This window comes from Myotis myotis, unplaced genomic scaffold (assembly GCF_014108235.1).
Source record: "Myotis myotis isolate mMyoMyo1 unplaced genomic scaffold, mMyoMyo1.p scaffold_m19_p_3, whole genome shotgun sequence".
NCBI classification, from domain to species: domain Eukaryota; kingdom Metazoa; phylum Chordata; class Mammalia; order Chiroptera; family Vespertilionidae; genus Myotis; species Myotis myotis.
Window position 1 is genome coordinate 54,781,455 of NW_023416335.1, and position 17,885 is coordinate 54,799,339.

The 17,885-nt window shown below is 40.8% G+C and overlaps 1 protein-coding gene across 1 annotated transcript; it reads left to right on the forward strand.

Moving 5' to 3' along the window:
• Positions 1-230: 230 nt before the first annotated feature.
• LOC118650410 (F-box only protein 31-like) lies at positions 231-1,748 on the forward strand. The gene has a single exon (XM_036298893.1). It carries the CDS (start codon positions 231-233, stop codon positions 1,746-1,748), a length of 1,518 nt encoding a protein of 505 aa, XP_036154786.1.
• The last annotated feature ends 16,137 nt before the right edge of the window (positions 1,749-17,885 follow it).

The window sequence follows — 17,885 nt, forward strand, 5'->3', positions numbered from 1 at the left end:
CGCAACCAAGGTACATGCCCTTAACTGGATTCGAACCTGGGACCCTTCAGTCCGCAGGCCAACGCTCTATCCACCGAGCCAAACCAATCAGGGCGGTATGGGTTTCTTTAGAGTCCTACAATTGGCTCCTCTCTGAGGGGGCGTGGCTAGGCCATGGGGGCGTGGCCGGACTCTAGGGCGGATTGAGCCAGTTTAAAGCCCGGGCTGTGGTGGCAGTTACAGGTGGAGACATGGAGGAGTGCGCTGGCCTCTGTGGCGCGGGCTCTTCGCAGGGACATGGGTGTCTTCAGAAGCGCCAGCGCCCAGCTGAGACGGCAGCGGCCGACGCCAAGCGGTGTCGTCAGGAGCGCCAGCGCCCAGCTGAGATGGCAGCGGCCCACAGCAAGCCGTCCCCGGCAGAAAAGCACGTCGAGGTGGACGAGGCAGCGCGGCGCTGTGCGCGGAGGGTAGGAATCGCGAGCCCCACGCCGCCCCCGCCCCCGCCGCCCCCGCCCTGCTCGCTGCCCGACCTGCCGGTGGAGATCCTGGTGGAGATCTTCGCCTCGCTCCCCGGCACCGACCTGCGCAGCCTGGCCCAGGCCTGCACCAGATTCCAGCACATCCTGCACACCGACAGCATCTGGAGTCGGCGCTGCCGCGAGGAGTTTGGCGTTCCTGAAAACCTGCAGAACCCGGAGATGACCGGTATGTCTTATCGAGAAGTCTATGCGAAGCTGTTCTCATACAGACACATTTTGGGGTTGTGGCAGCTAAATTACAGCGTGAGAATCCTGCTGAACGTCGTGGTGGACGGCTTATGCATTACTGCCTGGCCGTACAGGCCTCCCCTCAACACCCCTGTGCGGGGCCCAATGCCTATCAAGCCCTCGTTCCGAATCCGCCTGACGGAGCGGAACTCAGCCGCGCTGGAGTGCATGGCCGGCCTCCTCGGCAGGCCCCACAGCGGCCACATGCAGATCCAGGGGGACAGGCTCACCATCCAGTGCAAGAGGACCGACCACCGAACGGGTTCACCAACGCGGCTCAGGGGAGAACGGGGGCGCGGGCGGGGTCGGGTGCAGGAGGACGGACAGCGGTATGACTGCCTGACCTACCGCCGCCTCTACCTCCCGCCGCGCCGCGCGGACGACCTCATCAGGCCAGGCCTCTTCCACCGCAAATACAACGCCTTCGGCCCCACGACCCTCATGCTCAGCTTCCACGGGAAGTACGCCAGGGTCACCAGGCTCATGGGGATCGGCTCGAAGGCGCTAGAGATCCACCTCCTGCGCCGCATCCGGCTGCCAGAGGGCGAGTTCTTCCGCAACTTCGACGAGCTCTCCCGCGTGGTCCGGGAGATGGACGAGCAGGTGACCCGGGAGCAGCAGCAGCAGCAGCGAGAAGACGCGACTGAGGAAAGCCAGGGCCATGAATGGCAGAGCCCTGCCCAGCCCAGCGCCGGGGCGTCCGGGGCCGCAGCTTCGGAGGAGCAGCCTGTCCGGTTTGTGCTGCCTGTGGGCGTGCGCTCAAGTGACCAGAACTACCCCCGGACCTGCAGGATGTGTTTCTACGGCGTGGACATTGAGTCCTTCGCCCACCCCAGGCACTGCTGCCCCGGAGTCTTCATCCTGTTCGATGAGGACCACTTCGGGTTCATCTGGCTGGAGGAGAAATACTTCTTCTGGTTCGGCAGAGTCCGCGACACCTTCCCGAATGTGGAGGCGCCATCCCCGCAGGCCTTCCTGGAGATGCTCAAGGACATTGTCTAGTTTTATATTTTAATCTGAATAATTCTTTACTGGCAATTTTTTCAATAGTTTTTCTTCATTTAAAAATCTTAAGTGGTTTCCCATTGCTTATAAAATTAAAACAAAATCTTTTCTTTTTTTTAAATATATTTTTATTGATTTCAGAGAGGGAGAGAGAGGGATAGAGAGATAGATACATGAATTAGAGAGAGAATCATTGATTGCTGCCTCTTGCATGCCCCACACTGGGGATCGAGCCACAACCCAAGCATGTGCCCCTACTGGGAATTGAACCGTTATCTCTTGGTTCATAGGTCCACACTCAACCATGGAGCCACACTGGCTGGGCTGGGCTTTCTTTATCATTCTTTTTCTAGTACCTTTAAGTGTAAAGTTAGATTTTTTTTCATGTTTCTTCAGGTAGGCCTGTAATGCTATGAATTCCCCTCTTTGGACTGCTTTCATTGCATCCCATAGATTTGGGGTTGTTGTGCTCTCATTTGCATTAATTTCAAGATATTTTCTGATTTCATCATTGATGTCATTGTTAACCCATTCGTTGTTTAGCTTCTATGTATTTCTGTGTTTTTCAGTTTTTTCTTATGATTTCTAGTGCAATACCATTATGATCAGAGAAGGTGTTTGATATGATTTCAATCTTCCTGAATTTGTATAGACTTGTTTTGTGTCCTAACATGTGGTCTATCTTTGACATTGTTTCATGTGCACTTGAGAAGAATGTATATTCTGTCCTTTTGGGGTGAAATGTTCTGTAAATATCAGATCCATCTGATCTAGTGTATCATTTAAGGCTTCTGTTTCCTTGTTGATTTTTTTTGTCTGGAAGATCTATCCAGTGATGTCACTGGGGTGTGAAAGTCCCCTAATATGACTGTGTTACTGTTAATCTCTCCCTTAAATTCCATCAAGGGTTTTTTAAAAAAATTGGGTGCTCCTATATTGGGTGCACACATGTTTACAAGGGTTATATTTTCTTGTTAAATCATTCCCTTTAGTATTATGTAGAGGCCTTCTTTGTTTCTTTTTATGGTCTTTGTTTTGAAGTCTTTAACCTTTCTTTTATTGATCTGGAAAGCTGTTTATTTCACCTTCAATTTTAAATGATAGCCTCGCTGGATACAGTAATCTTAGATACAGCACTCTTGCTTTTCATTACTTTGAGTACCTCATGCGGTTCCCTTCTGGCCTGAAGTATTTCTATTGAGAAGTCAGCTGACGTTCTAATGGGAAAAACAAAATCTGTTCTAAACATCTGTATTGAAGTATAATTAACTTATATAAACTACTGTTGATTTATCTATTAAATCAGTTGCTGAACATTTGTGTGGTTTTCATTTTTTGGCTTTTATGAATAATGCTGCTATGAATATTTATGTACAAGTCCTGTGTGGACATATATGTTCATTTCACTTGAGTAGATACCTAGGAGTGGAACTGCTGGATCATGTGATAACTCCAGATTCAACATTTTAAAAAACTTCCCAACTAGTTTTCTATAGTACACATTCCCACCAACAATGCATGAGAGTTCTAATATCTACACACCCATGCTATCACTCGTTGTCTTTTTAATTTAAACATTTTTAAAGAAATATTTCAATGATTACAATAAGGCACTTCAAATGCATAAGTTTTGAAAATATGTAGAATTAGATAAAATGAAAAATATCATTTATTCAGGGCATGTCTTTGCAATTTTTCTTTTAAATAGCTGATTTTTTTTTTTACCTGATTGTGATAATAATGAATGTTCAATTTTGGTCAAATATGAATTTATAGGAAGTATGAGTATGATCAAAGAAATCTACACTAATAAAAGAGAAAAATGGTAATTGGCATATGAGGATACCCTTTTCATTGGCTAATCAGGGCTATATGCAAATTAACTACCAACTAAGATTGGCAGTTAACTGCCAACTAAGATTGGCAGTTAACTGCCAACTAAGATTGGCAGTTAACTGCCAACTAAGATTGGCAGTTAACTGCCAACTAAGATTGGCAGTTAACTGCCAACTAAGATTGGCAGTTAACTGCCAACTAAGATTGGCAGTTAACTGCCAACTAAGATTGGCAGTTAACTGCCAACTAAGATTGGCAGTTAACTGCCAACAAGATGGCGGCTAATTTGCATATGTAGGCACAATGCAGGGAGGCGAAAGGGAAAGCAGGAAGAAGCCCCCTGCCACTGACAGTGATCGGAAACTAGGGGGGAGCTAAGAGCTGGGGGGCAGGGCAAAGGCGGCCCCAGGGCCGCCTTTGCCCTGCCCCCCAGCCATGATCGGAGAATCAGGAGCCTTTGCAGCCCTGGCCAGTGATAGCAGGAAGTAGGGGTGGAGCCAGCGATCGTCGAAGCTGGCAGTCCCAAGAGCTAGGGGTCCCTTGCCTGGGCCTAAAGCGGAGCCCAGGATCGCGGGGCCGCTGCAGCTGTGGGTCCCCGCTGCCCGGGCCTGACGCCTGGGCCAGAGGCGTCAGGCCTGGGCAAGGGGCCAATCCTTCGATTGGAGGGTGATGGGGATCAACGCCTGAGGGCTCCCAGTATGTGAGAGGGGGCAGGCTGGGCTGAGGGACACTGCCCCCCGCCCCACACCCAGTGCACGAATTTCGTGCACCGGGCCCCTAGTTTATCTATAATAGCAAATATTATTTACTAGAAATTGTGTAAATTCCTTTATTAAATTATCCCACTTAATTCTCAAAGCAGCACTCTGAGGGAGGAAACATTATTTTCGTCATTTAATAGATGATAGCAACAGAAGTTTCAGAAGTTAGGTAATTTCTCTAGGTTAATATTGAAGTAAATAATGGAGCCAGACCTCAAACTCAGGTATGGAACTCTCCAAGGCCTCTGCTATCTACAATAAACTCATGCTGGTTATGGAACTTATGTGGGCATAAAGGGTAGGTGGAATTTAGTTCATAGGGAAGGATATTTTGGTTGGGAAAGAATTTATTATATAACCTGACTTGCAATAGAGTCAACTATAGAATATTTGACAGTCATTGAAAGACCACTCTAATTAGAGTTAAGTGAGGAAGACAGAGTTGGACAGGTTGAATTATATGTGGTCTTAAATGTAGGGCAGAGGAGGTAAACTATTTCTTAGAGGCAATAACAATTCATTGAGTAGTGTTTGTGATGAAGAGGTGGTATCTTGTGATGGATTAGGGGAGGGAGTGATTAGATAAGGAGGGAGAGGAAGGATATTGTTGAAAAGCTTTTGTATAAAGTGATGAGGAGTGAGACTATGGGATAGCTGAGGATGAGAATGGACTTAAAGAGTATATTGAACAGGCATTGAGGGATGGAAAGAGCAGAAAGGAACTTTCCTCTTCCTCTTCTACTCCCTCCCACCCCCCAAAGGCTGGTAGTAAAAATAAATTAAACCTGGGAAATAAGTAAGTTCCTTTGTTCTCTAAAATTCTCTACTGGATTACAAATACTAATTTTTCAAGGTATTTCTGATAGTTTCACGTATTTTAAATGTACCTTGGCATCTAATTCAATGTTGTCGAAGAATGTCAGTAACTAATGATTTTCTGTATGAAGGACTTAAAACCTAGTATTTGCTCCCATCCCCCTGTTGTCCATGTCCATTGGTATGGCTTATATACATGTATACAAGTCCTTCGGGAGCATGAGTGTGTGTGTGGGGGAGGTTGGGGGTTAATGGGGGGGATGAGGACACATTTGTAATACCTTAACTAATAAAAAAAAAAAAAAAAAAAAAAAAAAAAAAAAAAAAACCTAGTATTTGGAAAATGAAACTAATTCACAATAATCTATATGATGTTAAACTATAATATGTGTGTTCTTTCTAGGGTGTAAGTCACCTGATGGCCCTAAATAGAATTAGGAAGAAAGAAACAATTGTTTCCAGATTTCTAAGGATCTGCAGCAATTATACTCCTGATGTGATTATGGTCATAGCAGATTTGATGCCATTGAAATTAGCTAGTTATTAATAATAGGAAAGGAGCAAAGGAGGAAACCAGACATTTTAGGCATGTCATTTGGGCAGCTTCACCAGGAAGGTGCAACTTTATACTCCCCAGGGAACCACAAGTCCATTCCCTGGAAAACCCCGAGGGAAAGGGCTGGACAAACGGGAAGGATGGAGACATGTGCAGTGAAGTTGGGGTGACATAGAAAAGGTACTTGCTGTCAATCAAACCTGGGAACAAAGATCATTGGCCAGAGGAGGTGAGGCCACAGCAAGCCCGCAAAAATTTGGGGATATGTAATCTGCAGACAAAGGAATTCTCTTAACTCTTGGCTCTTTTGACTCTCTGGTTCCATTGGTTTTGCTCCTGTTTTCTTGCATTCGCCCGTGTTCCCATTATAGCCACACGCAATGGACTAATGTCTGCAGCTGGGAACACAAGCTAAGGTAGCCTGGTGCTGGATTAGACTGTGCAGACATTGAATGGAAACTCTGGGCAATGGTTTTAATCCTAGCTCTGCTGAAGCCATACCTACACTTCTTCAATGATGGGACAAAGGGAAATGGGAGCTTGGAAACTCGGGGAATTAATTCCATGCAAATAAAAATCACTGGTTCTCCTATGGGAGTCTCAGAAAATTATTTTTTGTGTGTTATCGCAAGAAGCCCACTCCCACCAGCAACCAGTGGGGATGAGGAGCACACCCTACAGATAACAGCTCCAAAGGCAAATGTTTTTTTCCTTAGGTTTTTTTTTTTTATTTATGGCAAGGAAGTAAATTTTAAAAAATAAGGAAGTCCATACTTTATTATAAAATATAAATGAGACTCTTAACTTTACATAGCTAACATTTATTGAGACCCAGTATCATGTAGTTAGAAAATAGTCATAGTAGTAATACTAATAATACAACTGCCATTGATTGAGCACTTACAATGTAAATAGTACTATGACAGAAGCTTCAAAAACATTTGCTGATACCTATTTATAATATGACCTAGGAAGTAGGAATTATTTTCTGTATTTTTACAAGATACAAAACTTAAGCTCAGTGAGTCTAATTATCTTCTCCATGGTCATTTGACCCAGTGATCCCACTTCTAGGAATATATCCCAAGAAACTAGAAACACCAATTAGAAAGGATATATGCACTCCTATGTTCACAGCAGCACAATTCACCATAGCTAAGATTTGGAAACAGCCTAAGTGCCCATCAGTAGATGAGTGGATTAGAAAACTGTGGTACATCTACACAATGGAATACTACGCTGCAGTAAAAAAGGAGTTCTTACCATTTGCAACAGCATGGATGGAACTGGAGAGCATTATGCTGAGTGAAATAAGCCAGTCAGAGAAAGATCAATATCACATGATCTCACTCATTTGTGGAATATAATGAACAACATAAACTGATGAACAAAAACAGATCCAGAGACAGAGAAGCATCGACCAGACCGTCAAACCTCAGAGGGAAGGTAGGGGAGGGGAGGGATAAGGGGGAGAGATCAACCAAAGGACTTGTATGCATGCATATAAGCCTAACCAATGGACACAGACAACAGAGGGGGTGAGAACATGATTGGGGGGCATAGGGGGTAATGTGGGGATAAGGACAAATATGTAATAACTTAATCAATAAAAAATTAAAAAAACAAAAAAACCCAACAAACAAAACAAAAACAAAGGCAGAAAATTACGGAGGCAGTAGTTACCTATGTCTACTCCAAACCTGAGTCCTTTTCTTACTACATCTGTGCCTTTATGCTAAGAGGCTTTATCATCTGCTATCAACTAACGTATACAGTTTGAAATTATAGAATATATGCAACACTAAGGTCACTGAAATTTTTTTTTTTTTTTTTGTCTCTGAGAACAGTGATGTGCTATTTAAAGAACTGTGTATACATTTCCCCTGAGAACCTATTCTTTTAGTCCCTTTTCCCTCAGAAAGGTGTCTGCCCATTGTCATTCTGTACCCTTGGTCTAGCCTGCCCTCTGCCTTTTGCCTGTTCCTTTTGTTTGATCTGCCTACAATCCTCATCCACCTTTTCAAATGCAATTTACCTGTCAATGTCCCATTCAAATGCCTCTGTCTGTTGCTTTTCCTAATATTTCCCTGGAATTACTGAATGCTTTTTTGCTCTGCACCTTCAAAGAACATTAACCACACCCTCAGCCACATACACACATTGGCTTGCTCAAATACCTCTTTTACTCATTAGATTATGATTTTCTTTATGGGGAAGAACTGTAACTTATTTGTCTTACTTCACAATGATTGATTTTTATAACTGCAACACTGAACACAATACCTTAAACTGAGTTTTAAATGGTCTTTTATTAATTGGTAATCATGTTTTATTTTATATTTATTATGCCTGTTTTTCAATATATCTATCATGTAGCTTGCTTGGACCCCATTCTAGTTCACTTCAATTTTTGAGCAAAGTTCTCATCAACAGTCAAAAAATAGTTTATACCTATCTGTATGCCAATGACTCCTAGATCACATTGGCAATATCTCCAGATTCACACAGCAAAATTATATCTACCCTTAGGTCTAATCACGATCACATTTAAGTCTCTTTAAGTACTACTTTCTTCCAAATGCTTCTTCCCAGATGTGCTGCATTATTAATGGAATGGAATTAAATATAGGGGTTTAAAATGAACTTGCCTCCAAATATATTAGACTTCATCTTCCCATTTTGACCTTCTTTATTTCTTGGTATTGCTATTTTCACAAGTCCTGTGCCCCATTTTTTTTTAATCTTCTCTTGTTTTCATATTATATACCCTATTAACACCCTTCACAATTTAATTGATACTCTGTTTATGATACTGTTAATATCTTTAGTTAAGACCCTAGATGTGACCTAAACTGATTTTTATAGCATGTCCCAGATTACTCCTAAATGGATAAATTTACCATGATCACAGATTCTCCTCTAGTCTTTGTGGGGTTTTTTGTTGGTTTTTTTTTGTTGTTGTTGTTGTTGTTGTTGTTTTCCTGAGCAGGGCTCCAATCACACATTAAACCACTATAACCTTTTATTTCCCAGCTATTTTGAATTGATTTTCTGGCTAATATAGTTTATTAAATTACTTACTCTAATTAGGTGTTTTCCTTTTGTATGTTGATGAAACTCAGAGGGAAGAAATTACTGGCAGCCTTGGAGACTCTAGGTGTTTATGTGTGGGGATGAGAAGTGGTAAAGAAGAAAGATCTCATGATAAATTTAAAAACTCAAAAAACACAAACCTGCATGAACTTACTATTTAACTCAAATTTATTCTAGAAACAAATTTAACAGGCTGGCTAAGTTCAACAAAAGTTACTGGAATGAATTTTAAAGAAAACAAATAAAATCATAGGGTATTTTCTTCAACCCAAACCCACACATTCATTATAATCAAAAAGCTAATCAAAACTGGTACAGAATTTCTCACAGACCCTTATATTTATCTTCTAGGATTTATAATCTAGAATAGATACTCTATAAAGAAACTTTTAGAACAACCATCACTCGTCCTTGTTCTTCACTCAGACCTCTATCCGCTTTTCATTCAATCTTGAGTTAAATAATGTATACTGAAATGGAATAAGCCTCATATGACGGCAATTTGTCTTACCTGGGTCATCTTCCCTGATTTTTCTTCTCCTGGGCCAAAAATATTGAATAGAAAAATCACATAGATCCCATAAGATTCACGTTTCAATTTTAACAATATTTGAAAGGGGTCTCTGATTGGAAAAATTGACCAAAAAAGATGTGGAAAAATATTGAACCCTCATTCTGTAATATAAACTACATAGAAACCAACTGAAAAATAGCCAAGATATATTCTGGGCTTGCTACATGTTAGGTATTTTGCTAATTGATTTTCATATAGCATCTTTAATCCTCATAGCAGCCCTATAAGGTAAGTCTTAATATCATCCCCATCTTACAGATGAGAAAACTGAGTCTGAGTGAATGCAAGTAACTTACCCAGAGTTGTAAGGGTGCATCAGACAAGCCCCACAATGAAGAATTAGTCCCAATTTGTCAATAATGCCAAGGCTGAAAAACCCTGTTCTAGATTCCTGATTATAGTACCCTGGGAAGGATGGGAAATTGTGATAACGTCAGTTTTGTTAGAGACCTTTAAGTCATTAAGCAGAAAGAGAAGGATTCAGATTCAGGATGCTCTGTGTTTTCTTAAGAGTGTCACAGTGTGTTCTCTGAGGTCTGTTTCTGGCTTCTGGATGCATATTATTGGATTTTGATTTCTCTCAAGCAGTTGCTCAAAAGAAAACTTTGAAAAGAAAGTCTTTTTATCACTGTTTCCTATGATAGGCTTGGCTTTCTTCTAGTATGTTCTGCAAAATGCTGCAGTGCTCTCTCTAACCTGAGTGTATCATGCCTAGGTTCTTTCTGGTGGTCAGTTCTACTTGCACAATCTGTACTATTTGGTACTGTGATGTTTGGTGGGTAGCTGTAATGTCACTTGAAGAGAATATTTTTCAAAAAATTCTTTCTGAACTTAAAACCCATGTTGCATGGGGTAATGCCGTCTTACTTTCTAAGTCAGATCACCAAACAACCTCTAGACAGCACCAACCCAGGACAACACTGTTAAATCTTCCTGTGCCCAGTTCAGGTGGACCAGCCTATGTGCCATGATTAATCTACTACTCCCCCCATTACACTCCTCAGATTAATAGGGCTATTCAAGACAAAACAAATCAATATTGCTAACTTGGAAAATTATTTTAGTATGGCTTAGAAAAGACATGGGGGTGTGATCATCACCAGCACACATCTTTTTGTACTTCGCCTACTGGAATGGAAACTCCTTTAGAGTAGAAACTCAAGTTTTTGAAGGTCATGTGCAGAGTAAAAAGTAATGTAGCTCTGGGAGTATTTAATATTAACACTATTTTCATCAAAAAATTATCAGATATTCCTTTCTGATTATTTTTATAACAGTTTGGGGACATTTTGTTAAGAGAAATATGATGACAACTTGGAGGGAGTTCAGAATGAAACAATAAAAATGAGTGAATGGTTAGAGGGAAGAGGGAATCAGTTATGTGCTGGCTAAACAAGAACGAATGAAGGAAAGGCCTATGATAAATGAAAGGTCTATGTATTAAAGAACAAATTGCTTAGTTGTTGATAGGCCTTTGAGTAAGACAGTTACCACCTCTGGAGCCATATATTTTGGGATTAACTGAGCTTTCTTTTGCCCTCTCTCCAATTGAATTCCCTGGTCCCAATTCTAATTTCATTGCTCCATGAGGAGCCACTTCCTGCAGTTGGTAGGAGTCAAGATTTTGTGATAATACATTTCTTTTCTATTTTACAAAGAGTTGGCATCATTTTTAAACTAATAAAAATAAAATATTCCTATAAAGGAGACCAGTTCTCCCATTCTTAATAAGAATCCTATGAAATCTTGAAGGGGTTGGGGTCTGTTTGATAGAAATATGAAGGTGATAAAGAAGAAATATTGTAACAGTAACTGACTTGGAGAACAAGTAGATAAGGATTTGAGACATGAATTCTGCTCTATTGACTGGGGATCCCAACATTTGCTGATCTGACCACATCTGAAATACTGTGGAATTCTGAGCACCATATCATTAGAGGGGTATTGACATCAAGGAAGGATCACCTTTGTTGAAAAGAGTTTGAAGATGCAAAAAATAAAGGAAATGTGAATAAGCTAAAGAAAATTTAATGGGGAAATTATAACTATTTTTAAATGTCTGAAGTTCAGCCAAATAAAATGGAATTTAGACTCTTTTCTAGTATCACAGAATAAAGAAGAAGGACCAATAGGTAGGAGTTTCAGGAAGATAAATTTCTGATTAATTTAAGAGAGAAATGACAAACCATTGGCTGTACCATCATAGAAGGGTTGCCTATAGAGAGAGGGATAGTCATTTAAAGAATCAAATCAGCCGAAACCGGTTTGGCTCAGTGGATAGAGCGTCAGCCTGTGGACTGAAAGGTCCCGGGTTTGATTCCAGCCAAGGGCATGTACCTGGGTTGTGGGCACTTCCCCAGTGGGGGATGTGCAGGAGGCAGCTGATCGATGTTTCTCTCTCATCGATATTTCTAACTCTCTATCTCTCTCTCTTCCTCTCTGTAAAAAATCAATAAAATATATTTTAAAAAAAGAATCAAATCAAGACTGAATGATTATCTGTTAGATCTATACTAATAAAAGGATAATATGCAAATTAACCATCACTTCGCAACAAAGGTGGTGGCGCCAATAGCCACAAAGATGGCAGTGCTGGCTGGAGCCACAGAGCTGGTGGAGCGGGGGGGAGGCTTGGCGATGAAGGAAGCCAAGCCAGGCCGGCCACCGAGGGAGACATGCAGGGAGTGCAGTGGGGAGACATACGGGGAGCGAGCGAGGTTCCCTGTCTGGGGGTTCCAAATCCGCTGTTGGTTCCTTTCACCGCTGACTAGAGATATACAGGGTGTTCCCCCAAAATGTATACACACTTTGAATACCTACTAATTCCAATGGGTTTAAGCATGAAAAGAAAGAAACAACAATGGAGCTGTCATCTGTTAAAAGTCTGGACACAAACCGGCAGTTGGACATTCCTCAAGGGGTCCTGGATTGGAGGGTGCAGGCTAGACTGAGGGGCTCCCTCCCTGACCCCCTGCATGAATTTTGTGCACCGGGCCTCTAGTTTATAGATAAAATTTATGCATAGGTAGAAGAGATGGGACTGAAATTCTGTTAATTATTTTCTGATGATAATTGTATTAAACATGTTAATTAAATGTTTTCTGATTAAACCCAAATAAATTATTAAAAGATATTTAACTATTGCCTACACAACTTAATCCATGTTTTGCTTCTACTGATATGCATTAAAACTAGTTATATTTGGAGGGTTATTAAGAGGAACATAAATCATCTTAATCAATTTCATTCTTAAATATTTATGAAATCTCACCCTCACACCCTCATTCACACCTTCAGTCTCCTAATTCAGTCCTCATCAGTTCTCCCTGTGTTATTGTAGCAGCTTCTGAACAGTTTTGTTCATATTGTCTATCTTTCAACCCATTTTCCCAAGTTCTACCAATGTGACAGAGTTAGCCCAGTGAGCCTTTCAGAAAAAATAAAACATGCTGATGGCTCCCATCTGTCTCTGGATAAAGGCCAGCTTCTGAACACAGGACTGGAAATCCTTGGCTCAGGGACCCAGCCTCTCACACTTGCCTCATTCTCTGCTGTCCTTCCCCTGGAAGTCTTCCCTCCAGTAGTAAGGGATCTACTATAATCTCTGAAGTGGAAATGCTGACCCACATTTTTTAAATTTTGTTCATAAGGCTTCAACTGCTCTGAATGCCCTTCCCTAATCCTTGTTCACCTTATTTTTAAATCAAATATATGGTCAATATTAATTAATCCATTGTATTATCAGTCTGTTTTATCTCTTCAATTATTTATTCTCAAGACTATCAAACCAAAGTGAGAAAGTAAAAAGAAACCACAGTTACTTAGTTGAACTGTAGTCTACACAAACTGTTTCTCAATAAACTCTCTTTGATTTCCTTAATTCTTGGACATAAAAAGTCTAGTATCTATTTTTATCATTGTATTCTGAACATTTTATTAAAATGTCATGTTCTCCATGGTAATTATCATATTTATTCACATTTAAGAAATGTGGTAATATAGCATTCTTTCTTAGAACAAAAACAATTACCAACTCATAAATATTAATCTTATTTTTCTTTTGCCATGTACTGTATCTTCAAGGGCCCTGATCAAATACAGAGCATGCCTTCTGATGTCAATATAGTGAAAATGCCTTGGCCTCCAAAATAGTAAAAGCAGACTATTTTGCATATCCAAAATGGGCAGCACACAATTGTATTTACACTGTATCCAGTTACATAACATTTATCATCCTTGATATGTAATGTGTGTAATTCAAATACATTTTAAATATAAATCTTTGCATAATGCACACTTAAAAATGGATTTAGTATCCTTTATATAAGACTACATACAGGTGTGGTACCTTTGCTGAAATTCCATAAAGATGAATTTAGTTGATAACTGGAACCCCCAGTAGTACATCATCATAATCAAAGCTTTAAATGCAATAATGTTTAGGAATTGAGCTGGCACCAGGGAGACTAAGTCCTCAAGTCAATATTTGAAAATTAGAGCTGTTGTGTGAAATGAAGTGCTAAACTGGAGAGCTGCCAACTGCTGAAAGCCCACAAGCCGAAGTGTGATTGAGAAAATATAGGGTTTCCAGACGAAGCCAAGGAGGGGGTGCTAAGGAGAGATAATGTCTTATTATCATGCCTTGTTCAGGCCCAGCCTCTAGACGTGGTCTTTTCCTTGTTCTCTTTCCCTTCCCGTCCATAGATCCTTTAGCCCAGAGACCCTGTGTTTCCTTGAGAGAATTTATTATTTACAGTTAGCCCTCTTTGGAGCCAAGGAAGAACAGAAAAATACGATTATTTTTTAGATGGTGGTGGTAACTTGGTTTTTGTTTCAACTCTAAGGTAAGTGCTGCATAATTGTACAAGATGCAGAAACACATTCAAAACCAAAGTTTGAAAACCACCTCTGTTTGAGAGTTGAGAGAGCCTTAGATTAATTATGTGAACAAAAATAGAAATTCAGGTGGAAGTACTGGACACATGCTAAATTCAGCATGTGGACATTAAATATATGTAACTGTTCTCTTCCATCCAGCACAAAAACTTCAGTTTCTTTACTTTGTAAGCATGTTTTGTGTATCCCTCACAGAAACACTGAAGTGCTACAGATCATATGCCTTCTTGGGGAAGAAGGGAGAGATGAGACCCTTATATTGCTGCAGTCACAGTTCAGTCAGGAAAATTGCCTGTGCAGTGTAATTCAATAAAGGACACTTAGTACGTGGAATTAGAGATAGAGGTGTTGGAAGAGCCAAAAAGCCAAACAGGGGGCTGTGAGACAACTCAGAGATTAACAACAGCAACAAGCAGCCACAACACCGCAGGCTGAAAAGATAGGGTGATGAGATGTGACCAGTTCTCAGAAGCAGGCTATTGTGGTGGGAATTTCAAACAAGATGGAGCCTGTTCTAAAGGAACCATGGAAGGAGACACTTGTTGACAAGAAATTAAGCCATAGAAATGAGAATCTCCATTAGAGATGCTACCTAAACAATAGTGGGGGGGGGGGCAATTTCCTTATAAATAGGTAATAATATCCAAAGACAATTTTATTGCCTAACAACATCCAGATTTAAAGTTATGTAAATAATATTTTCATTTTCTATTAATGCCCTACTATCTATAGTCATATGAACTGAATTTGCTGAATTTGGCAATTCCATGTATTGATTTAAAATACATAGATCCCAATTACCTAAGCAAAATATTCAAAGTCAGTTATTCACTTGAAAGAAAGGAGAACAAATATTCATTTTAGAAGTCTGCTCTCATAGTCAATTACCAAACAGGACTACATATTTTTACACTAACATTAAGAATATTTGACAAAGGTAAGGAGATTAAGACATCGTTTAGTTCCATTCAATATTTTTTAAAACTCTTACAAGTTCTGTGAGTCAATCAACAGGAGAGTCTGAATTGTTCATCTGTGTATCCAGAGAGCCCATTATAAGATGATGGGCACTTTACCCAGTGTACAAAATACTTCTCCTGAACTCCAAGCTCCCAGATATTATCTTCTTTTTTCCTTCTCTAGCCAAAAAGTAATAATCTCCCAAAAGGTCTACATTCTAACCTCCAGAATATGATACCTTCTATGGCAAAAGGGATTTTGAAATGTGATTAAATTAAGGAATTTGAGGTGGAGAGGTTATCCTGGATTTCCTAGGTGAACCCAGTCTATCACAATGGTCCCATAAGAGACAGGGGGGTTGGCTTCAGAAAAGGAGACATAATGATAAAAGCAGAGGTCAGAGAGAAAGACATTTGAAGGTGCAATACTGTTGGCCTTGAAGATGGAGGAAGGGGTTCCAAGTCAAGAAATGCAGGCAGCCTCTGAGATGGAAAAAGCGATGAAATAGATTATGCCGCAGAGACCCCAGAAGAAAGGCAGTTCTGCCAACACCTTGCTTTTAGGATGTTGACCTCTAGAACCGAAGATAATAAATTTGTGTTGTTTTAAACCACTAACTTTGCAATGGTGTATCACAGCATCAAAAGAAAATGAAAACACCACCCATCTTAAACATCAATAACACGTACTGTGTCTGCCTTATCACTCCTGGTCATTCTCATCCCACCACCATCTATTTTCCCTACTCCATTCTTCTCTGAACTGCCATTAATACTGATGTTGCCCAATCCAGTGATCACGTTTTGGCTCTTTTCTTACCTGGCCTTTTTGAAATATTCAGCAGGAAACTTCTTACCTGGATTCCCAATCAGTTGGGCTTCTTGGTTTGCAATGAGATTATCTACCTCATTTGCCTTCTAGTAAATGGGAATAAGGCACTTCTGACATGGATCCCAATGATCTCCACCTTAAGGGCATTTACACCCTTACATAAAGCACATGGAGTGTGTGCTGGATCTAGTGACTTGTTTCTACTGAACAGAATATGTCTCAAGCAATTGAATGTTACTTCTGAAATTAGGTTACAAAACGACTGTGACTCCCATCATGTAAATACCCTCTTGCCCTTGCTCTCATGAAGCCAGCTGCAATAAGAGCCAATCCATGGAGAAACCCATTTGTCAAGGAATTGACAGAGTTCCGCAGCCAACAACCAGAGAAGAACTGAGGCTTTCAGTGCAATGCCATGGAGGAACTAAATCCTACCAACAACTACACCATCACCTTAAAATCGTATTTCCCCCAGAGGAGCCTTCAGATAAGACCATAGCCCTGAACACAATATGTGAGTGGTAGCCTTATGAGAGACCTCGAGACAGACGCACCTGGCTAAGGTGCAACCAGATTCTTAACCCACACAAACTGTGATACCATAAGTGTTTGCTGCTTGGGGGTAACTTATTACAAAACAATAGATAACTAATACAGGAAGTTCATGGAAAGAATATACTTAGTCATGATTGTATAACCAAACCTCAAAGTTAAAAACTAAATCACAAGGCCTCTTACTACAAACAGAAGACAATATCATATAGATCTCAAACTGGAACATTTGAGACCAGAAGGCGATTCGGTACTTGACCTACCCCCAGTTTATTAGGTCACCTCATTTCCCCCTTCAGTAGCTGAAATGTGTGGACTCCTACCTCCATACTCAGCCAGTAAAGACTCAGTTCTGCTTTGGCAGGTCCTCCCATTTCCAAGCAACTACCTTACCACCTCTTCTTTTTTTATGGCTTCTGCTTGTACATGGTTTTGTTTACCTCATAGATCCTGTAGCCTATGGGTTTGTCACCTCTAACACCTATTATTAGTTTGTAGGGCTGCCATGACAAAGTGCCACAAACTGGCTTAACCAACAGAAATTTACCGTCTCACAGGTCTGGAGTCTAGAAGTCCCAGATCAAGGTGATGACAGGGTTCGTTTCTTCTGAAAGCCATCAGGGAGCATCTGTTCCATGCCTCCCTCGCAGCTGGCAATCTTTGTTGTTCCTTGACTTATAGAAGCATCACCTTGATGGCTGCCTTCATCTTAACATAGTGTCTATATCCACTTTCCTCTTCTTATAAGGCTACAAGACATATTAGAATAGAGACCCTATTCCAAGTATGACATCACCTTAATGTAACTAATTATATTTTCAACAATCCTATTTCCAAATAAGGTCACATTCTAAAGTACCTGGGGTTCCAACAACAACATATGAATTTGGGGGAGAACACAATTCAACAGATAACAATACCTGCTGCCACCTCTCTCTGTATAACCATGCATTTCTGGTAAAGAGATTCCTGCTGACCCATTTGAATAAGGTTCTCACACCGAGACTTCCTATAAGAACTAAGGCCAGCCTATAAATTGGCTACCCTGGGTTGAAAAAAAACACACGTGATCCAGAACTTACTCATTTATGTATGTGAATGATGAACCACCGAGGGCTGCTTGCCTGGGAAACACAATCACTTTGGAAGGATGATGGGAACAGGTGGAATTTCTAAGGTTGCTTTTCCATTTAAACTTCTATGGCATTATTGTTTCTCAGCTTTTCTCCCACCTCTCTGCTGCTGAACATTAAACAATT